Genomic DNA, 23,954 nt, shown 5'->3' on the forward strand with positions numbered 1-23,954 from the left:
TAAAGTTTGGAATTCTTTCAATATACTGCCAGCTATGTTTTTGATGTCTTCCAGTCTATGATGGCTCAATGAAACACGGGAATTAGGAAAATTTGCTTGCGTATTTTCACTGTGCTTACACACTATCATTGGTTCCAGAAGATCCATAAACAGCTTGTGCAGCTTGTGCAGCTAAACCAGCAAATTATATATTTGTACTGCTTCTACTTCTGACTCTTAGAGTCACTTTGCTTAGAAGCTTGAGGGCTATCAATTCCTCCCATATCTACCAAGGGAAAGAAGCCTCTGCATCAAAGTTAGCTGCTGCTAGGAACATTCCTGAAAGAGCTCAGCACCATGACTGCGCAAGGAAATAAGTTGCTGCAGGATATTCCAAGACCGTTCCTTACTCACCGTTTCATTTTGCAAGGATGCTGCTTTTTCATTAACTTAGTCTGGAGGAAAAGCAATATTGCAAAAGCACACAGTAACACCCCACTTTTGTTAGTTGCAGTACATGGAAAAGAGGTTTTGTTTCACTATACAGAGTATTCCTTTTCAAGTCCTGGACAGTCTTAAGAGTTACATGGATTAGAAAAAGGAGCAGGATACAGGTATTTTTGGAGACAGCTGCTGCTAACTGACTGACAGTGAAATGATTGCCTGATTACCAGCAAAGTACACAGGAATTAAAGCACCTTGCTAAATTACCACACTTCCACAGAAATGCAGAGGAAAGTAGAGCATGCTCTGGGACTCCACTACCAGTCAGGTGTCAGCTGGACACACCTGGATGCCAGTGCTTAAACACTCATAGTACTAAATGCTTCAGTACCAGAGGTGCAGAGGGTTGACCTTGGCCAGTAGCTAGACCCCCAACTCAGCCCCTCTACCACTCCCCGTCCCCAGTGAGGGGGGCAGGAAGAAATAAGATGAAGATCAGCAAGATAAATACAGGGAAATTACTTGCCAAATACTATTACAGGCAAAACAGACTTGGGGAAAATTCATTTATTGCAATTTACAACAGATTTGGATAAGGAGAAAAAGACAAAAATTAAAGTGCTTCCCCACCCCTATCTTTTCCCAGGCCCTCCTCTATTTTCCCCCATCCCCAGATGGCATAGGAAAGATTGGGAATGGTGGCTAAAGTCAGTACAATTCTTCTCTCCAGCTCCTTCTTGACAGGCCACATATCCTTCAGGAAACACCCAGATGCTCCTCTGAGGGATCTTCCACAGGCTGCAATGTGAATGAGTATCTGCTCCATAAGCTGCAGTGGAACACATGCTCCACCAGGGTCCTCTCCATGTGCTCCACGGAAATGCCCTGGAGTCTGGAGCACCTCTATCCTCCCCTCTCCCTCACCTAGTTCACTGTGCTGTTTCTCACTCCTCTGCCTGTCCAGCATTTTTGCACTTTCTTAAACATGCTTTCACAGCAGCACCACGAACCCAACTCATGTGCTCCACCTCAGCCTGGTGTGGGTCTGTGGCAGAGCCGGCTGTGCCTCGCACAGGGAAGCCACAACAGTTTCTCACAGAATCCACCCTACAGCCCTCCGCAGCTACTAAAACCTTGCCATGTAAGCCCAAAAATCAGATGTATCAGGTCTGGAAGCGTCAGACCTCAGGATTTTTTGGCTTCAGAGATGGCCTCCAGATACTGGACTAAAGTAAGAAGCTTTCCTTAATGGGGGAACTTCAGTGGCAGAGTATCTTTTCAGTGCTGAGCTAGCACTTAGCTTAGATCTGCTCAGTGCAAAAACAATTGCTTCTAGTGATCTGGAAAATAAAGTTTACTCCTTCCTCTCAAGCCCAAGAATCACTGCCACACAGGACCAAGACTGTCTGTTTTACTATTTAGATCATTCATTTCTAAGACTACTACTGTAAATACAAAGCAGCTCCCTAAGCAGAAAGTGAACCTAAAGAATTTATACTTAGATCATTATCTGCTTAATAGGATTTAAATTAAAAGATTTCAACTTTGAGGATCCATCAAAGCAATGTACAAATTTGAACTTCCTCCTCTATTACTGCCACTTCATTTGGAAATTGTAACAGGAACTACAAATAGCAAATACTAAAGAGAGTTGCATGACATTCGAAAACATGAGAATGAAACCATGGTACAGCTTTTACGAGCCTCCAGACCAAAGAAGTATACTATGTTAGACAGAGAATTATACATTTCAAAAAATGATCCAATTAAAAAACCTTCATAATTCCCTACTGTAAGCATATGACACTTCATTATAACCAAGAGTTCTTCAGGAAAAGTACAGGTGCAATAATAATAATACATAGTCCCTGACAAAAGCTAACTGAAATAACTTTTTCATGAATCTTTGCACATAGAACACAACGCAAATAAAAAGAGCAGCCTGACATTTTTCATCTTGAACTTACTTGCTTGTGTTGCCATCACTACAGTGAAAAGCTGAAATAGCTCAAAATTAACACATTCATGGAAAACAGAAAGCACAATACAATTTCCCTGGTAGGTAAGATGTTCAAGCTACCTTTCTCCAACTACAGTCTTATTATTTCACTATTTCTTCTCATTTCGGCATCTCTTAATTTCACAGCAAGACTACTACCTTTAACATCTAAAAAGCACTCCAGCAAACATGACAGTCTAAGTTCTGAGACTCTGCAGTGTCTTACATAGTTTAATGTGTAACTTGTATACTGTGTGTGCTGAGCAACTATTTTAGACTTAGGTGTTTCACTGAAGGAGCACAATTCTAAACTTGTTCTTCAGTCTTACTGTAAGAAAAAATCCAATGATATGAAAAGATGATTTAAATAACTCAATTTCTTTATATTTTAGATTTTTCTTAGACAAAAGATCAATGGATTTTCAGATAAGGGTGGCAGGATAACATTCTTCCTGTCCCTGCCCACCTTCTGCCTTCGCTTTTATTTCTCAAAGATTTTTTTGCGGCTCAGCAATGACCAGAACCTGCCTTTGGTGACTTTGCTCCCTCATGAACATATAAGACTAGTTATTTATAATCAGCTGTTGAAGTAAGCAACAAGCTATAGTGCTGATATCATGAAAGAAATTTTTATTGCCCTTGCCAAAGAAATGTGCTTCAACCTGACCAATTATAAACCTCTAAAATCTGTAACTGATCCATAGCAAAATTACATCCAAGTACAATGTGTGTTTTCTCAGGATTTAAACACAAAGTGTTTACTAAAGCCTGGTATGAACTAATTTCCAGTGACCATACAGAATAAAAGCAGGAATTACAGTATTTCTTAATGCTTTTGCTGTCAAAGAGAAAGGATGCATGAAATTTAACTTAGAATAGATATATTTAGCATGAGAAATCCATCAGAGCTCCCTGTCCCCAAGGATATCCAATTAAAAACTGCATCATTAGGTACACACATACCGAATCTGCTCTCATTCTGACAATGTATATTAAGATAAACAAACAAACAAAAACCCTGAACAAAACCAAAAAAACTTAGTTCTGGCTACTTTCAACTTTTTTAGTATGGTACATGACATACATGTCAACTTTTCCCTTTGGTCTGCAGTATTACAGGATTAACACAGACCCTGGTATCTGTAAAAGACAAAAGCTGCTTTTGCCACTGCTTTCAGCTGCACATGACAGCCACAACCCTTCCCAAAAACTGCTGCTAATCCAAATCTAGTTCAAAGTCCAAAATGCTCTTGTGATTATAGTGTTATCAGTTTTGGATAGCAATATTCCTTGAGGCAAAGCAATTATTTCCTTTTCATAAATGATAGTGAGACAGACTTTATTTTTCTAAGTTTACTCTGTTAAGAAAGCAGCACTGATCTATAATGATTAAGGTATGAAGTATGGAAGTTTCCTCCCACATTAATCTTCTTTTCCAATCATTCCTACCAGCCTGTATTTAAAGAATCGAAGTGTTCAAGAGCTGACACAGACTGAGAGACATTTACTCTCTAAAATCCTAGTCTCTTTTTCTCTTTTCTCAGGCTTCTTGACAGCCATTTCTGCAACAGAATTTTGAACCACTGTGACCTGTGACAGCACAGGTGAGAGGGCTTAGATTCAGTATTCCAAAGCTGAGAAATTTCAGTGCCACTTATTTAACACAGGCACTCAGAAATTAGAATACTTATCTTCTAATACACAATACGAAGAATGTTTCTATTTGACATGGACATTTGTTTTTTAAGGGAATAAGATGCCATGAAGTAAATAAATGACAGCAAAACACAGATTATCAGATACAGAAATTTACCTTGCTGAGTATTCTGTTCTTGAGTTCGATTCACAGTGAGGTCTAGAGGGCTATCCTGTTCTTCCTGAAGGGAGTTTTCCGTTTGGTTCATTTGGATACTTTTACACATCAGACTTGGTTCAAATGATGAACCATTTCTGTTCTCTTGAATTTTGCTACTTTTTGAAATGTACTCAATCGCAAACTGACGGATCATTTTTTTCATTAATTCCTGAGCAACTAGGGGAATGTTAGGATCACAGTTCTGAGGAAGATCTGGAAATAAAAAACACAGGCAACAGATACATTAAGAACCAAACATAATTACTTTTCTTATTATAAGTATTTCCTATAAGCACACAAATGAGTTAAATAAGTACATCTGTAATGAACATATTAATTCGGATGTCTAACAAGTTTCTTTAATGAGCATTCCTAACTGGAGTTCCAAGCTCACTTGGAAGAACATGTTTAGCACAGACTGTTAATTTTTACGTTACTCCTCTATCATAGCATGCAAGTGTATGCATTACTTATGGGAGTCAGATTCTGTATTGTTGGCAAATAAGTTGACTTTTCATTTACAGACTGTTCATTTTCAGTTCTGAAAATAAAGAATTTTGAATACAAACCAAAAAAGTAAAATAAGACACGGATTAATACAGAAAGAAGTTACTTTCAGAGAACAACCATAAGAATAGTTTTAAAGTGTAGTTCTATAGATTAGTCCTCTTCAGAACATATAACAATTGGACTTCTGAGGAATTGATCTTAAAAAGGAAAAAAAGAAAAAAGAGATGTGTTCCACTCTCAGACTATAATCCCCATTGCAGGTTCAGGATTGAAATGTCAAAACCAATATGATGCTACTTGAAATGTCCCATACAAGCAATTGAATACAAACAAAGTTTTAAACTTTTACTGTACATTTTTACAGGATTTTCAGGACATTTTCAAAGTGCTAGCAATGAAAACACTTGGGAGAAAAGCTTTATTTCCTATTCTAAACTGAGTGTATCCTATTATTTGCTTGTGTATGTAACATTTCAATGGACAGAAGTATTTCATTTTAGAAACAAACAAAAAAGGACCAAACATGATACATATGACTTTATTTTAATGTTATTTATCAGCTAGAAAAAAGCTAAACTTATTAACAAGCAAAACAAACTACAATTGTGAATCACCAAAAAGAAACCTAATAGAAGCAACAGAAAAAACAAAATGTAAGTGTAACTTAGCATAAATAATAATGTAATTAAGAAACTCACAGTAAACTGTGCTATTGCATTGATGACTGCAACACACCACAAGACAAGCACAATTGACCATACTCAGAATACTGTGTTTTCCCTTAAACTGGCAGTAATAGTAGCACTTACTTCACTATCCCACTCTTCCTTCTTTCCTTCAACTTTACACCCCTCCTATCACAAATATCCTTTTCAATATTTTAACCACTGCCCATGTTTGAGTTCCTAGGTAATGAGTGAAATAGTTTTCAATCAAGAAGGGACAGGGATTTAAAGCAAGTGTGAAAGTGATAAAGAAGAACTAGCTTTTAGGTAAGCCCTGATTCCCTGGAGGAAATACCAAAGGACATGGTTCGGTAGTTACTGGGATAATAAAGTTAATCTGAAACAGATAAAACAGATTATAAACTGAGTTTTGTTCTCATGGAAGTGAAGAAACTGAAAGGCCTGGGTTAGGTAGATGTTTGCATGCAAAGTGTACATTTCCTAATACAAAGTTTGGAGGATCACACAGCATATTTGCTCAAGCATTTTATGCCAATGAAGCTTTATCCATCTACTATCCAGAGAGTGACTGCCAGCACTGATCAAGAAATGCTGCTCAAGTTTAGGATGAATGTGCAGAAGATCATCTGCTTGACTGTTTCAGGTTCATTTAAAACATATACCATTTGGAGAATTAATTTTCACCAACAGAACATTGCAAGGAATTACAAACCTGCACGTATGAGGTCTGCTCTCTATAGCACGACAGGGCAGCTGACTGATTGCTCAGATGCTTCCTGTCAAGACCTTTTGGTCAGCCTCTCAGCAGTGCTTGATGAGGTACAGTGAAGCTCCAACATTTGCAAGACATCTTGGCTTGAAGAGAACTTACCCAAGGCATGACAGAACAAATCTGCTTATGGTTAAAGCTCTATCTTCCACCAATCTTTCAACTAGATCTCTATCAAAATATCTAAAATTGACAGGTGTTTCTCGAAGATAAAAGGTAAAATTCTAAGTATGAGATAAAATTCTAAATGATGGATAATACCTACACAGAGAAAGATCTTTCCCCACCATGTAACCTCCAGGCATAAGTATGCTCTGTTTATATTGCTATTTCCTGATTCCTAAATAATGAACCCAATAAATGTTCAACTGGAAGTTACTATCCTAGAGACACACTTAGAAGTAAAGAAAATAAATTCAACAACAGATATTGGAGCAGTAAGGCAATAGGTGTAAAGTACTAACGTATATGCAAAATACGAGAAAAGAACACGGGAAGTTAAGAGATGAAATTAAATAACTGAATTATCTAGGAACAAAAGTGTTTGCATGACAGGGAAATGGTAGTTCTAGACAATGAAATTTACTGATCAACAGTTAAGCTTAAAAAACCAAAAATTTGACTGCCTGTAATCAGAAACTCATACAAAATGAATTATACAAAGCATTATCAAGACTGAATATGTGGTCTGGAATGACCCTGCTTATATAGAGCAATTAGTCTCTTGCATGCACACAAGAAAAGCTTCTTTGACTACTTCTGGATAACAGGTGATTATCAGTGCAAATGGGAGAGTTATTTTACTTTCTGGTGTGATCTGTACCTTTAAGAAGCAAAAGACCAGAGAGTATAGGGGACCTACCATTAGCTGGAAAGCACAACAGCCTGGAACAGATTTCTCCTCATTAATTTCCATCCCTGCATCAATTTTTATAAAACTGCAAGACAAAACTAATTCAGAACTGTCAAGTTTCTACTGCCTTTCTATTCCGCTTTAGACTCTTCACATTGGTAACAGCCAAGCATATATTTCTTTTAGACACTTGGAGGAGAAGTCAGCTTCTCCATTAGGAGCAAAGTCACCTTTTGACCTAGTTAGAATAATAAAGGATTTATCTTTTTGTTCTTATAATATTTTCTTTAGTATTAGTTTAATTTTTTTGTAATAACTTCCAAATACTCCCTATGAAGAATAAATGCAGCAGAATTTCTCATATATTCAACTGCTACAGCTATTGTCAGTTTACAGATTTTAAGTTGATTTAATCTAAAAAGGTAATATGAGGGGGTGATGTGTGTGTATCTCAGAGCATATACACTGAAAGATGTGCTCCCAGGGTGCCTCTGAGGTGCTCTTGCTGCTAAATGCATATTCAATCTACAGGGTTAGACTCAGGTAATCTAAACTTATCTGCCATAAATGCAAATAGTGTTGCTATCACATTGACTGTTCTGTAATGTGAATCATTAACTGGCAAGTCATGGTGGAAGTACCTTGGGAGGTCTGTAGTAAAACTGCTTGTTCAAAGTAGTCATCTATGAGGTCAAATTGGGTTTCTCTGGATTTTACCTAGTTAGGTAAGGAATACTTCCATGGATGGGAGACTCTACAACCTCTGGGTGCTTGTCCTCATTTTTCCTCACATTAAAAAGAACCTCTCATTTCAACTTGTTTGCAATCTGTCATTATCCTACTATGCACCATTGTAAAGACTTTGACCCTGCCTTAAAATCATAAAGTATCCTGAGTTGGAAGGGACCCAACAAGGATCATCAAAGTCCAGCTCCTGGCCCTGCACAGGACAGCTCCAAGAGTCACACCATGAGCCAGATTATTGTCCAAATGCTTCTTGAACTCTGTCAGGCGTGGTGCTGTGCTGGTACTGTGACTTCCCTGGGGAGCCTGTTCCAGTGCCCAACAGAAGAACATTTTCCTAATATCCAGCCTAAACTTCCCCTGGCACAGCTTTGGGACTGAGGTTGACCTCAGGTCTTGTCACTGGTTACCACAGAGAAGAGATCAGAGCCTGCCCCTCCACTTCTCCTTACAAGAAAGTTGTAGACTGTACTGAGGTCTCCCCTCAGTCTCCTCTTCTCCTGAAAAAGGCAAGTGACTTCAGCCACTCCTTGTATGGCTTCCCCTTTAAAGCCCTTCACCATCTTTGCTGCCCTCCTTTGGATGCTCTCTAATAGTTTAACGTCTTTCTTTTATTGTGGTGCCCAAAGCTGTCCCCAGCACTCGAGGTGAGGCTGCCCCACTGCAGAACAGAGCGGGACAATCCCCTCCCTTGCCCAGCTGGCAATGCTGTGCCTGATGCCCCCCCAGGACAAGGCTGGCCCTCCTGGCTCATGTTCAACTTTCCATTGACCAGGACCTGCAGGTCCCTTTCTGTGGTGCTGCTCCCCAGCATCTCATTGCCCAGTTTATTCCACCTGAACATGGAGAAGAACTTCACCCATCCTGTGATTCATAGTTGTAATTTTCCACTACACATGTGACATTTGTAATTAGTCATATAAAATCTTTAAATGCAATGAAACATATTTTAGGGCAATAAAGGTGTTAGATCTCTGAACTTAGTATCACTACCAAATATTTCTTAATTATTATCAGCAGATGGCACCAGATATACTTGGTATGACCTGAATAGGGTTTTTTTTTCTAAGATGCTTTATTAGGAGTTGCGACTATAGCTACTTACAAAGTTTTAAATTTACATGCCTACATCTGTTTAAACTCCTATTTTTCACAGTTGATATAAAATATGAAGCAGCTGTATTTAGTCCAAGGATCACGTATGTATATGCATACTACTTCAAACCCAGTAGAACAGTCTCTAAAGATTTAGAATAAAAGTTAGCCCTAATGTTCCTCTAGTTTCTCTCAGATCACTGCAGACCTGATGTTATTAGGATAAAAGAAGGCTGAATTTGTATGATATAATTTGATTTTTTCTGCTTGTGATTGTCAAGGTAACAGTTTGAAGGCAAGAGAAGAGAGTAATAAACATCATGTAATCATGACTAATGGCACTGATTTAATTCAAAGCTCACATTTAGGATTAATACTTCCTCAGTTTATGTGCTGCACCAGTTTGCAACTATTCAAATCTGTACTATTAACTATTCTGCACATTAGGTGGGATCACTAGACTGCAAAGTCTATGGTGACAGATTTGATGGACAGTTCAGAGTTATACATGGATTTGGCAGGACAATGAATAAGAAGTTAAAGCTCCCAAAATAGTATTCCATAACAGTATCCCATTTATTGAAAACGAGTACTTTTTCATTAAAAAGCCAACCTAATGACTTAATTTCTCTTCTGACACAATACCAAAAGGCAGTGGAAAGCAGCAGGGAATCACAATCCCCTTTGCACCCTACAATCCTCTTGTGTGAGCAGCAGGACTAAGAACACCCGATTGCTTCTCAGTGTGTTTCATAAGCTCACTCCATCTCTCCCCTTTTGACAAAAAGGCCACATTTTCTTGTAACAACTCCGCCTCAATAGCCACCAAACTGTCCCAGAGATGCTCTTAGTTCTACTTGTAAGACCACTCGGGTCACTGTCAGATTACCAGCACATCAAAAACGGAATACAACTATTTATTCTGAGCTATGTATCATGACTAGTTCAGTTAACTTGACTGATCAACAAACAGAAGGAAAAAGGTTCACTCTTTTGTTGTCATAAACATTCTACCTCTTTTCTTCCTCTACTCAGGTTGCAATTTTCACTACTCTATATCCAGTCATATTTCTAAGAATCCTCGTAAATGTAGTTGAAATGATCAAGAAATTCAGAGTCAGTGAAGACAGTAACACTGGCAGGTCAACACAAAAAGTATGCTTTACCTCCTTAAGAAAGCAGCTGAAACCCCACTAAACATTCTTTATAGAAAAGCTGTCATAGCAGTTTACTGCACAAACTGTGTCAGAGCTCTCAGTGATTACAGAAAACCTTCCAGATTTTGAAAGGACGAATTAGATTTCTTAAAATTATTAATAAAAAGAAACTTCAGGTTGTGGATGAAGTGTGCACAACTCAAAACTACACCTCAGAAAGTAACACTTTTTTTAGTCTAAAATAATGTGTGCACGATTACATTGTCACAGGTTTCCTTAATGAAATATACATTGTCCAAGAAGCACAACTAGCTTATGACAGCTCTGCAACTGAAAGAAAACTACAAAAAGAACCGGTGAACTCAGAGTTAAATTCAGGTATATGGTGTGATGTAAGAAAGCCATATTTATGAATGGAAATATTTTACTACATGACAGAGACGTCTAGAAATAGTAAAGAGCTTTAAAAAGCTTACAGGAAAATTACTTTGGGATAGCAAATATGGTACTGAAGATACTTGTCAGAGCAGCCCAGAAAAACTGGAAAGATTCAAGTAATCTCAAACATTTTTCCTGTAATTTTGTGCCTCAGTTCCTTAACTTCTACAAGAGCTTCTCATGCGTCAGTCTTCTCTTGGTGGATCACATCCTGAAGACAGAACCTGATTCACAACTAGGGGTTTTTTTGTTTTGTTTAAAGACATCACACTAATATTGCATGGAAAAATGAACTTCTAAGAACACACAATGTGGATTACTAGAAATAGAGAAAATTAATAGTCTGAGCAAAATGTCTGACCAAGCATTTAAACAACTGTGGTTCTGCTATATAACAATGATCACGTCACATTCTATAATAATCATAGTAAAAAAAGACTTAATATGTATTTTTTAAAGCACACTGTGTTTTTCCCTTAACAAAACAGAACAGTTGAACTTCAGCATTATGTAAGTGGAAAAGCACCAAGTCTACTCTGCTTACACCACCAAAACGGTAAGGAGAGATGCCATACTTGAGAAGAAAGCATCTGGGTTTCAGCTACATTGTTTAGTGGCAACAATCAATGTCTTATGACAAGAAGGACTTTGGATTTGCTGACATGTCTGCTGAGCACAGGCCTTTCCCACAGACAACTGACTACCAAACTCATCTTTCACTAACACAGAATGAAGTTGGGTTCCTAACGGGAAGTCTTTGTTATTTACAGCATCACAAGGGTTTACCCATTTTGGCAGGAGTTCTACCATCTTCTATCCCAGATTCTACAGACAAATTGTCATACATTAATGTTTGAAGGCTATATGCTCCAGACAACAATATATCATGGCTGCATGTTTCGAGATCTTCTGAACTAGTTTCCTGACATTAAAAAAACCTCCAAACTCACAACCAAATCCCCTCAAACTAGCCTGCAAATTAAAAAAGCCAGAGTAAATAAAATAATAAAATAAAATAATGGGACCGACAAATGAACTCTCTAATTTGCTCACTAGTCTTAGATGTTGTCCATAGAGGCCTAAATTAGCTACAATAGTAAGAGAGTAGTTCATCTTGAGGAGTTTGCAATCCAAACAAGTGTTACTCTGTTTTAAAGAGCCAGCCAAGAATTCGACATTTTTCTGACAATGACAGCACATCTGGTTTAGGACCAGGTATAAGAACTACTCCTTAGCTAAACAATAACTGAAAATTTTTTTGATTCCTTTCTTCGTAAGTTTATACTTGCACTGAAAAACCTGCAAAAATCAGAAAGCAGACTTTAGATTTTCTTTGTAAAACTCTTCATCTTCCTCCTAAAATCCAAATCAGTTTCTTGAATACCTCATAAATTGGTTTCACATGCCCTTTACATTTTTTTTCCTTTTCACTTCCTGTAATTTGAACAGCTTTATAAAGACTCTGCTAAAACCTGAACTGAAGCAATACTCTTAGTAAATTCTTACCCAAGAATACAGAAGTACTTCAGAGAATCACAAAAAAACCTGGAAGTTTTGCTTTTCAATAGACAAAACCTCTTTAACCTAGCATTACTGATCTTGCAGATCAAACCTAAAGAAGGTGCTAAAAGCCAAATGTTCTTTGTGAAAAACTTCACTTAAAAGTCATTCACTCTACTAAGGTGAAGTCATGCCAAGTTTCACTTCTCCCATGACAGAAGTTCCTCTCAAGGAGTATCGAAAGAGATCATCTGCAGCAGGAGCATAAAGCAGGCAAACATTGAAAAACATTGTGCACATCAAGACCAAGAAGAGATCTGACAAAGTAGAAATTTGAAGGAATTAAAATACCTGCCTAGGGAGATGCCATACAACTGGGCCTGTGATGAGAACATAGTAAGACTTTAAGAAGTAATGAAGTGCCAACTTCATTGGCCATTGTATTTCAAATGGAAAATAGCTGGTTTGAATGAAAGCCAAGAGTCCGAAGGATGGACTCAAAATGCTGTTGCACTCTATTTCAAGTTCTTTAAAATGAAAAAAAGCAAAATGTAGACAGAGCAGACACAAAGTCTGTACAGAAAAAGATTCTACATACCCCAGGTTCAAGGGCATAATAATCTCTCCTGCTACAGCAATGTAAAAGGGAGAAAACAAACTTTGCTTTTTTCTCTCACCTATGTGAAGGAAGAGAATGTGTCTGACTAACTCTTTGTTAAAAGCAAGAGAGAGCTGTCACCCTAGCCATACTCAGCTATTCTGACATCCACATACACCTACTAAACCCAAGAAAAAAAATCAGTGAAAATTGTAGTTACTGCATTCACAGTAACTTCATTCACATTTCTTCATTCACATGAATTTAGGGAAGAAAATGAGTATTTCTGCTGCTGTTGACAGTGAGTAACCAAGTAACTTTCATGAACTAAGCTGACTTGTCACTCACTCATGTACTGCTGTATCTTGATGAGTGTCAAAGAACAAGAACAGTCAAAGAATTAATGAGCTACTAAATACTGTATTTTGACAAGAAGTTTTAACCTCTAACTTGGATGTATTTGAAGGAGCAGCTTTTGTGCAAGAAGATCCCAAATTCTATTTTGCATTCTGCAAAACACATTTTCTCACCTAAAATGTTTTTCCTGTAGAAAGCCAGAAGTGAGAATTTAGGAACAGAAAATGTTTAAAAGCTTAAAATTCTAGAGAATGACACCTGAGGTTGGGATGAAAACAAAGTAGCAGCTCATGGTAAAAAGAAAAATCCGATACAATTTATGAACAGGGATTCAAAGGAATGACACATAATGCATCAGGACAAAGAGGAATGGCAAGTAGGAAGAGTAGTACTTCATTTGGTGATTCAAGTAAGAAAAAGATTAAGGAAAATAGAAAAGAGAAACAGCAGAAACATCTATTTCAGTAGATAAATAAAAAAATACTTAATCAAAATTAACCCTGAATAATTTGATTCTTCTAGGTTTTTTTGTCATATTTCATAATACAAAAGACTTTTATTACCTTTCTTTCGAAAGAGTGCATTTAGATAGTTTTCTGCTTGGCATTCAATCTTATCAGTGTTGGACTGGCCCTGAGATGACAGTTCCTCTGTAGGCGTTGACTGTGAAGAACCGAAAACTGATGCACGATCCTAGAAAACATATGAAGATCATAACATCTTTCAGAAGTTAGTCTGCTGGTAGTAAAATATACCATTAAATTATTGAATGGAATAGAACTACTAAAATCAAACTACCTTGAGTCAAAATGCAAAATTAACTTATTTGCAAAATTTAATTCTCTGATTCTTACTTTCATACCAAAAAATGAGTGTTGGGAAGTAATGCTTAATATAATGCTCATACTTACACTGGCTGTTTCTTTGTGTAAATTACAAAAGGAACATTTCTCATCCATAGACCAGTCAGTTAGCTCTTCTGGCTCACAGTCTTAAAGGAAGAAAAGAAAGCTAGATGTTTTAAACAAGCAAAAATGGATTTTGAGAACAAAATACACATCCTAAAATTCTCCTAAATAAATTCCATCAATAATATATGTATTTATTGGCACAATGCATTCAGTCGTATTCAATTCTTCAGATACTATCAAATTCTTGTCTGGCTTGTACAGCTCACCTTACAAATAGCAGAGAGTGCCTTTCTTAAAAGGAAAGGTAAACTCAATGTAATGTAGTAATTAAACTGATTATCTGTCATAATTAGTGGAGGCACCTGAATACTGCAAAGAAAGCTATGAATTGTAGACATCATTCTTTTTAACTGAGGTGTGCAAACTTGTAGTAAACTAAGCTAAGAATTAGAATATGGACTCCTCATCATGTGAGCTACACACGTTGTACTTACAGTATTTTAATTGATTTGATATCATTCCTATAGGTAAATCCAAGCCTTACACTCACTTGTAGCACTTTATTTATCTAGAAAAGTGCTTTATATGTTTTATCAGAAAATGTACTTTGGTCTAGACGGAATGCAGGACTTAAACTTATATTGCCTATATCAATTCCAGTCTTCTACTGAATGGAGACACATCATCTACTTTCTTTAGACAACTTACTGAGCCTCATTTCAAAAATTAAGAGTTTTCAACCAATACCCTTCTCTTCATGAACACCATTTACTTTAACACTTTTCCCAAACCAACGGTGCTAATAGTTAAAACTAAGCTTCTAATTTTTTGTTTAAAATTGCACATGGCAACTTATTCCAGTTTACTTTTCTGGCAATATTATTCTTGTATCTATGAACAGTAACTGCTTAGGTATTTAGCACCTTGATGCATTTACAGAGACTAGCATTATCCCCTTTAAACTTCATTTTGTGGCTAATCTAGTCCACCTGGTTTTCCTCGTGAGATTCAGCTCCATCTCTTCTGCACAAGTCTCACTTGAACACCTGTTTCCTGAACATGGGGACCAAGACCTCACGATTATGTCTTTTACCTTTACACCAGACTTCCTTACACTGCAGGCACTACTGTTCCTACAGTGTCCTAGTTATGCAGCAGCTGCAGTGTTTTGGCAGGTGAATGCAAACACGATTAACTACAACACCAAGGTCTTCTCCATCCTGTTCATTTCCAGTTCATGTGCTTACAACCTAAACAACTTTTTCACCCCGCATTATTAATTACTAGGTATGTTTCCTCCTTGTCTCTGTACCACTAAATTACAATCACAGTTCTGTTTAGGGCGGTTCTTGAGATTACCTGCTTTTAATAGCACATGATGGTTGCCAGATCTTGGCTGGCTGCCAACCCACCCCCCAACCCAGGGATGCCCTCATTCCCCTTCCTCAATAGGGCAGGGGTGAGGAAATAAGATGGCAGGGGAGAAAATAAGAAGGAGAAACTTGTGGGTCAAGATAAAAACAGGGAGATCACTTACCAATTACTGTCACAGGGAAGTCAGATTCAACTTGGGGAAAATAAATTTCATTTAGAGCCAATAAAAACAGATTTGCATAATAAGAAAGGGAAAACACTAAACCACCTTACCGCCCCTTCTTCCCAGGCTTCAGCTTCACTCCTTCATTCCTGACTTTCTACCTTCTCCCCCACCCCAAACAGTGCAAGGAGGATGGGAAACAGGCTGCCCTCAGCTCGTAAGAGTTCCTCTCTGCTACTTCCTCCTCTTTTTCCCCTGGTTCCAGCTTGGGGTCCTTCCCATGGGCTACAGGCCTTCACAAACTGCTCCAGTGTTCTTCCCACAACTACAGCTCTTAATGAACAGCTCTAGTACGTGTCTTTTCCACAGGGCACAGTCCTTCAGGAAGGGACCACTCCACAAGAGCCACAGCTCCTGCCAGAAAACCTGCTCCTGCATGGGCTCCTCTCTATAATGCTGCAGTTCCTGACAGAGGCCTGCTCCAGTATGGGATCTCCATGGGCTGTAGCTTCCTTCAGGGCATCTCCACCTGCTCCAGTGGGTCCTCCATGGGCTGCAGTGTGGATATCTGTTCTGACATGGTCCTCCATGGGTTGCAGGTTCTACATGCTTCACCATGGTCCTCTCCATGAGCTGCAGGGGAATCTGCTCCAGTGACTGGAGCACCTCTCCCCTCTTCCTTCTCTGACCTTGCTGTCTGCAGGGTTGTTTCCCACTGCCCACTGTCCTCCACCCTTCTCCCACAACTGCTGAGCTTTTACTTCTTCTCAAAGATATTATTAAAAAGGCAAAATCAGAATAAAATGACTCTGAAAAATAAAGTTTTTTCAGTTGAGCACAAACAAAATGTAAGTAATTCCAGATAATTACTTAAACCTAGTTTACTCAGATCTAAAATACTAATTTAGAACAGAATTCTGTATTAATGTGTTATATGCTTTCAGGGATGCAAAACAGTAGTTTTTACAGGTTGGACAGCTGATGATCATGAACAGACATAGTATTTTTCTTGGCTGGACAGTAACAAGAGATAATGAGTCATTTTTGCTGAATTAATCTAGCTGTCCCAGCCTGTTAGAGCTATTCCTTTAAGATGTCCACAGCATAAAGACAACACTATTCCTTCATAACAAGTTCATTGTTTTCCTTGCAACCATGAAAAATTATTTATGAACCTTGGGATTCTACACCTAACTCTAAGACAGGTTTATGCTTTCAGAGAAATTCTTCTGCCTTGGAATCTTGAATTTCCACTGGTAAAAGTCAAACTAGAGAGCAATCCTTGTGTATTGCCAAAAAAGCAAACCTTGAGAAACATCAGCTCTACATAACACTAAACCCTTTATTCAAAGTAGTACAAATCATGTACAACATATTAAGTCTGCCAGTGCGCTAAGCAAAACTGACATCAGATAGCAGACACATACAAGATATATCAAATGCCGGACAGCCAACAGTCTCAGGTCACCACCACAGGAAACATCCTGAGACCACTATTAAGTTTTTAACTACAGATAGGCAGCCATACTCTCAGAAAAGTCAGAGGCACAGACAGCACTTTAAGCAGAACAAACTTGCATCGGCTGCATTGAATTTAGGATGAATCTTCCCTCCCCATTTTATCTTGCTTGGGGGTCAGATGATGAAAGATTTGCAGACAACCTATAATGCTTGCCAGCCCATGAGAAAAAGTTGCTAAGACTGTGAAAACAGCATTTTAATATTAAACACAGTACAGATTATTATTATATTGACACCAAAACAATTTAGCACAAAGCTGTTAAATTTGTTTCCATCTTTTAAGAATAAAATGGTGAACTTGGACAAAAAAGAATTTTTATTCATTTAAGAGATTCAAATCTTTGTTTCCCCAAACCACTTTTCCCAAGAAGTAATGCTGAATTAAGTAAATTAATCTGTAGTACTGAACGGATTCCGTGTTTCCATCTTACAATATTAAATAATTATCTAGTATATCTAAATACAAAATAGCTTAAAAAATTCAAGCCTTACTTTCCAGTATTTTCTGATAATAATAATAATAATTTTCTGATTATTATAATAATAATCCCAAAAGATTTTCCAGCTATTTATGACAATTTTGAACATATCACCCCCTTTCTTTTTATACAGCACTACAGCTTCCCAATAAGTACATTAAAACAGCTGAGGTGTTTACCAAGTACTTCCTATTTTTAATTTCATAAAAACTCCAGTTCTATTAGATTTGTGTTTCTAATATAATTTTTCACTACTATAAATACTTCAAAACAACATAAGGAAAAATAAAACCTTTCATCCTGTATAAAGAGGATCTTTTCCTGGAAAAAAAATTAATAATGAGAGCTGCTTTTCTCCAACAAGACAGCTTCTCCTCAGTGGTTAAGAGAATAAAACCCCAGGACATAATTCCCCCAAAAAGAAAGTACACACATACCACCTGATTGGAGGAAAAGCTTTTTAACAGTTTAGCTAACTATCCACAAGTAGAATGTAAAGAAAAACAATTTATATGTGAATCTACTTATACTCATTTTGAGCTAAGGCAAGGATTAGAAAGCCCTAAAGATTCATTGACATAAGAAGCCTCAGTTCAGAGCATGAACCAAGGTCAGATGCCAAGATACAGAACTTGACACCTTTGCAATCAGAAGCTGCAGAATCCAAGCAGTCAGGAAAACAAACTGGTGCTGAATAATGGTGAGAAGAGCCATTTAAGCAAGTCCAAAATAAATCCTACACATACAAGAATTTCAAGATACAAAACAAAGGTTTACAGGGTATTTTTTTTGGAAAGTATAATGGTCTAGCAAAGCTGAAGTGTACCTTTTACCATTTAAATTTAAATTGTCATTACAAGTTATTATTCACTCAAGTAACTTTAAGAGAATACAATACAATAATTTAATCTACAGACCAAATACTATTTCAAGACAGGACTAAGGAGGAAATATATCAATCATGTTACATTTAATGCACATTATTGATTTTTTTTTTTCATGTCACAATAGATAAAACCAAGAACGCAAGAGAAAAAATGCTATTGTAGCTAAGCAGCATACATTTCAGCCAATTCTCACACATTTCTGCACAAGAAAGCCACATAATTTCTTGAGGTGTGTTTGAGAAAACATACTCTTGCTGCTAATGAGCAATAATATTGCATGTTGACAGTATAAGTTTAGTGGTTATGATGAAGAAAATGAACAGCTTAAAAGATGCAGTAATTCAGGCACATTGCTTAGAGTCTAAAAACATGAGTTCTAATTCTACCAGCTATCTTTTAACTAAGGAAAATTATTTATTTTGTATCTTAGTTTCATTATCTGTAAAGTGAAAAGTGGCACTTATGACAGTGGAAAGATTTGTACAGATTTTACTTGAGAGTTCTGTACTAATCTTTACAACCAAATTCAGATTTCAAGTCAGAAATAGCCCTGTATACTATATTAATAATAAAGCTGACCTACACTGTGCCAGTATAAACAATTTCACATGGCATTATTGAAGTTACAGACACTATATCTATAAAAATGAACCAAAAATAGTAAGGTAAGGTGGGCATCCCAACCTACCACGCTATGTCTCTCTTCCATGGTTGGCTCCAGAACTAAAATCAATTTTATAGATGCGTCAAACATGGAAATAGGCTTTAATTGTTGAAGAACTCTTGCACATTACTGACAAAAATTTTCAGAATTTGAAAAAAAAAAATAGCTCTGAAACTTTACATTTTAGATAAACACGAATTTAATTTGCAAGACAAAGTCACAAGGACATCAAATAGCAAAGATGTGCAAGCAATGGAAATATCAGATTTTAAATAGGTAAGAAATCTTCAACAACATAAGGCAAATAAGTTAAAGTTAAAACTTTACCCATAAGATAGGTCAAATACCTGCACACATGAACTCTAAACAAGCAATATAAACTTTACTGTGTAGCATATCACGCTCCCTTAACTGTAGCACTTAGACTTTGGCCACCCCCTCATTAGCTCAGTACTTTCTGCCTCCTTACCCAAAAACAAAAGAAAAAAATATAAAGAAAAAAGAAAATGTCAACTCTTTGATACAAAAAAAAAAAAAATAAAGCTTTAACCACTAATCAGTGTAAAGCCCAATACATACAACCTATTGGAATTATAACCTGGAAAAAAAAAAAAAAGAAGTACTGTAAACTTATAATAATATCCTGTTTCCTTTTCAAATGTGCTTATCACAGCAGATGGGAGTACTACTCATGAAAACAAGCTCTAATCCAACTGTACATATTTATTAAATGTTTTTATGTCCTATTAGTGGCATGCCTAGCTTGAGACATGAAAAAATATTCTGAAAACATCAGCATTTCAAGTTCCCCCCCTTCCCCATGAAAATACTGTCTTATGCATATGATACAAGCCAAGGAACTTGCACAATATAAAGAGGACAAAACCATAACCAAGTTAAAGCAATCACTCCAAAAGTATCCTAAACTAAAACATACAGTACATGCCACTCTACCCCACGTACTAGCACTAAATAAGTGATACACTTTCCAAATTACACTATCAGACAATGAATTGTAAAGACATGGGACAGAACATTTTGAAGGTTCAATAACAGAAAGAACATTTTCTTAAGACATAAAAAGAACTTGGGAAAACACTTCTTGCAACACTTCAAAGCAACAGCCCTCATGTTGGCAAAGACAGATATATCATTCCACACTTAACTAAGGACTTAGCTGTTATTGACAGCTATTCCAGCAAAACCAAACCCATTTGGACTAATGTTAGGTCTTATAAGGTTAATGGAAAAGGTGTGTATATAGATATACACACACACACACACACACTGACACACGCACTTAAATACAGCTATGACTTTATACATATATAAAGTATAATAAAAATAAAAAGCTTGGTTTATATATAATAAAGATGTAAAAAATATGAATATATAAAAAGCATAAACTTTCTTGACCACTACAAGACCAAACTAGCATCCACTACCTTCCTTCTACCAACTAATGTCAATAGGAAGCTGAGCAGCTTATCTTCCCTTTCGAAAAGATGCTCAAAAAGAAAGTAGGAGATGCACTATTCCGGAAGAGTAAGTATTTCTCATGAGAGCTTCACAGAAAAGCTTAGCTAATCCAAATTCCCCTGTATAGCAACAAAACCTAGGTATCATTTTACCTAGTGTTTTGCTTATGCACAGTATTGACAAGAAAATGAGTAAATGACCATTGGAAAGAAAAGCATTGGAAGATTTCCTTTTTCAAATTCAATACATACTTGAAACTACCTTTAGCTAGAAGAAAAACCAGTAAGTTAAGGTCATTGCACTAAAAGCTGGCTCATTTACCTTCAAATAAACTGAGGTCTCTTCGTAGCCTTGGTCCATAAAGCCCTTCTAAAATACTTTCAAAACCTGGAGACAAAAGAAACATTTAAAACAGTAAATCAAAAGTTTCTTGAAAGAAAGCAAATTCCAGAGAACTGGCAACCAGTATCCTCAAATTCTGAGGACAATTTCAAAAATTGTTACATTTATCAAACAAATATTTACTCATTCCACTATAGGACTACTCAGCAGCATTAGAAGATAAAAATAAGACAAGGCAACTGCCATCTGCCCACAATCAGCCTATTAAGCCATGCCCCAACAACCTCATTAGACTTAAAATAACTACCACAGAATCTTAAAGGTGGAAGGATTAGCCTCATAGATCTATGTAAGTGAACGAGTTCCTCTCTTAGCAGGAGAAAACGTCATGTACAGAGAGAGGAAAAAATAAAAATAAATGAAAACTTCAAGATCAGAAACTTCTCATTTAAGATCTCCTGAAACAACATAATCTGAGCAGGCTAATATTTCTACGAATAGAAAAAAGCAAGCTTCTTTTGCTTCTGATACCATGACAGTGCTCTCTAGTCCTCTGTATCCGTACAAAAACGTTTTAAAACTAAGGATTAGATAAATCCAATTATTTTACAGATTTACCAGCTAGTCTGTTTAGGTATTTGGTAAAAATCACATATTTCAATAAGGCAGATGAGACACAGAGCAAATAAAAGGATTGAAAAATAAATAAATAAATAAATAAATTTTTAAAAAACCCCAAACCCACAAAAAAATGCATGACAACTGATGAAATATGGTAAGAATTTACAGCACCAATATAACAGAAGTTTTGTTCAATATAGAAACAGCTTCCAAGTTCCCCCCTTTCTCCTTTCAAATAATAAGCTTACTTGAAAATAAGAGGATAATTCAAAGCAGCATTTGAAGGTTCTCATTCTTTATACTAAAGGCCTGTCTGTAGCTATTTTGCTAGACCAGAACTTTGCAAGACTATTTTATCATCACACCACAAAAAAGATACCAAAATCTTCAGGAAACAACTGCCATCAACAAAGAACATTCAGAATCACAAAATTTGCTCATCATGTGATGTCTTTTAAGACAACACAACATCCTGTTCTCTCACCAAAGACTGTATCTACTTTTTGGTTTAGATTGTATGTGTACTAGTATAAGGAAGAATAAATATGTACCATATTTAAAGCAGACAAGGGAAGCTATCTTAACACATAGGAGCTGTTTAGTTTGACAGGTCAGTTTTTTTATAATTTGCATTGCAAAGTAATTTTAGTATATGGACTATATTGCGAATCAATTATAATCTCGACAAATCTGCTATTTTAACTATAAATGGATTTATACCTTTATATCTTGAGCTATACGGATTTTATCTTCCACTTTTCTTTGTAATAAATATAGTATTATGAGACGACACAAATTAAATGACAAAAGCACTGTCCTCTCACAAATAGATATACACATATCTTTTAAACAGTCTACAAGAACTAGAAAGCAAAAAGCCTAAGGCCCAGGCACACACTAAAATTTACCTTAAAGCATCATCCAGTGACTCTTAGATTCAATGTAATGTAAATTCACATCATATTAGCATTGCACAAATTCCCTGTTCTTCTGGCTTCAAAGGGTTACAGACAAAAAAAGCAAGAGATGAAGCCTGAAGTTAAGACAGCAATTCTCCAAACACAACAGACCGGAAATACAGAACACACCATGTGTATTGCTATGACCATTAATGTTACAGACTGTGAGCCATTTTAGGTCAGCAGCTGGTTAGGTTCTGGCAAGTTACTGTCACTGGGTAAAGAAATGAATGAAGCAGCTCTTGGAGACAACTCCGCTTATTTCAGAAGAGCAAACACCAACTCCTACTTCGCAAGACTTTGTCAATCAAACAACAGGAAGATTATTTACTGTCCTAGCCAGCACCCAAAACCTCCTTGGTCTTCGGACATCTACCACCCTTTCCACCCCGTGGAGGGTGTTACTTGTTTCTGCCTTTACTTTTGTCCGTATCTGCCTGCCCTACTACCTGCTCCTGCCTATGCAAAACCATGAGCACAGAAACCCCAGCTCTGTGAAGCAGCAGTTTGTTAAGGAACAATGCAATCTCCAAACAGACTTCCATACAGCTTGTATTAAAGACGGCAATTAGCACACTGGGGGTTGTTGGGTTTTTTTGTTGGTTTTTTTTTCCTTACCCTGAGGAAAGGACACACCAGCCTGCTTCTTTGCTAATTCACCAAACTTAGTTCCATCCTACCCATCCAAAGAGCTGTTTCTCTTCCAAGTCTTACAGAACGGCTCCAAAGAGCCAACAGACTTAGCCTGCACGATCATTTGCTTCCTCACCTTTGGATACTGGATACTTTCTTTTAAAAGAACACTTACTTGTACAACCTATGAACATCAAGAGAATCTTTTTTCAGACCTTAAGCTAAAATTTTCCCAGAAAGCACTTGTGTTACTTCCAGGCTCCACAAAGTACTTTTGCTGCCACTCAGCAGAATTGATACAATTTTAGTTTAACCTAAACATGAAGATGTATCTTAGTTACTAGTACTGACGAATGAATGCTGGCACTGATTCCTAAAATGTAACCATCTAGACACAAGCAGTTCAATAAACCTTTGCTTTTCTTCTTGAGTCAGTATGCTTAAGCAAACAGTAGTAGCAGCTTTGGAACTCTCCAGAACCTGAAGTGTCTACAGAAACCAGTCAGAAATACACTTTGCTTATATTTTTTATGATTCACTAATAGAAAAACTCTGCTTTAAAATAATTTTACAGAATTTTCTGTCTCTTGGTGGTTGATTGCCTCTTTGATTCCAAACTGCCTTTTGAAACTGTTACTCAAGATCTGACACTTTCTAGCTCCAAACTGCAAAGCAACACTTGGCTCTAATAACTTGCAATACCCTGATCTGTCAAACTCCTTATTTCTCTAATAAATTTATCTATCTTCATGTAGAAAGAATCAGCTTTCTTTATTACCTGACACCCTTTAAAATCAAAGATGGGTTCCTCTAACTGTCTTCATAAGTAGAAATTTGTGATTCAGCTAGTCTCTTAACACAGTTACAAGTTTCCAGAGTTGGCATTTCTGAATAAAGTTGTGAACAGGGTTTTTTTCCCATATTAACTCTCCCTCCC

General features: G+C 36.9%; 1 protein-coding gene across 7 annotated transcripts in view; it reads right to left on the reverse strand.

Moving 5' to 3' along the window:
- LCORL (ligand dependent nuclear receptor corepressor like) overlaps nt 1-23,954 on the reverse strand; it is an 83,273-nt gene that overhangs the window by 36,432 nt on the left and 22,887 nt on the right. For all 7 annotated transcript variants that reach the window (XM_048305396.1, XM_048305397.1, XM_048305392.1 and 4 more), the window contains exons 2-5: nt 20,784-20,849; nt 13,896-13,975; nt 13,548-13,677; nt 4,236-4,490 (exon numbers count right to left, since the gene is read on the reverse strand). In XM_048305396.1, the coding sequence (XP_048161353.1) occupies nt 4,236-4,490; nt 13,548-13,677; nt 13,896-13,975; nt 20,784-20,849 (531 nt within the window). The remainder of the gene's footprint in view (nt 1-4,235; nt 4,491-13,547; nt 13,678-13,895; nt 13,976-20,783; nt 20,850-23,954) is intronic.

The sequence above is a fragment of the Corvus hawaiiensis genome, chromosome 5 (assembly GCF_020740725.1).
Source record: "Corvus hawaiiensis isolate bCorHaw1 chromosome 5, bCorHaw1.pri.cur, whole genome shotgun sequence".
NCBI classification, from domain to species: domain Eukaryota; kingdom Metazoa; phylum Chordata; class Aves; order Passeriformes; family Corvidae; genus Corvus; species Corvus hawaiiensis.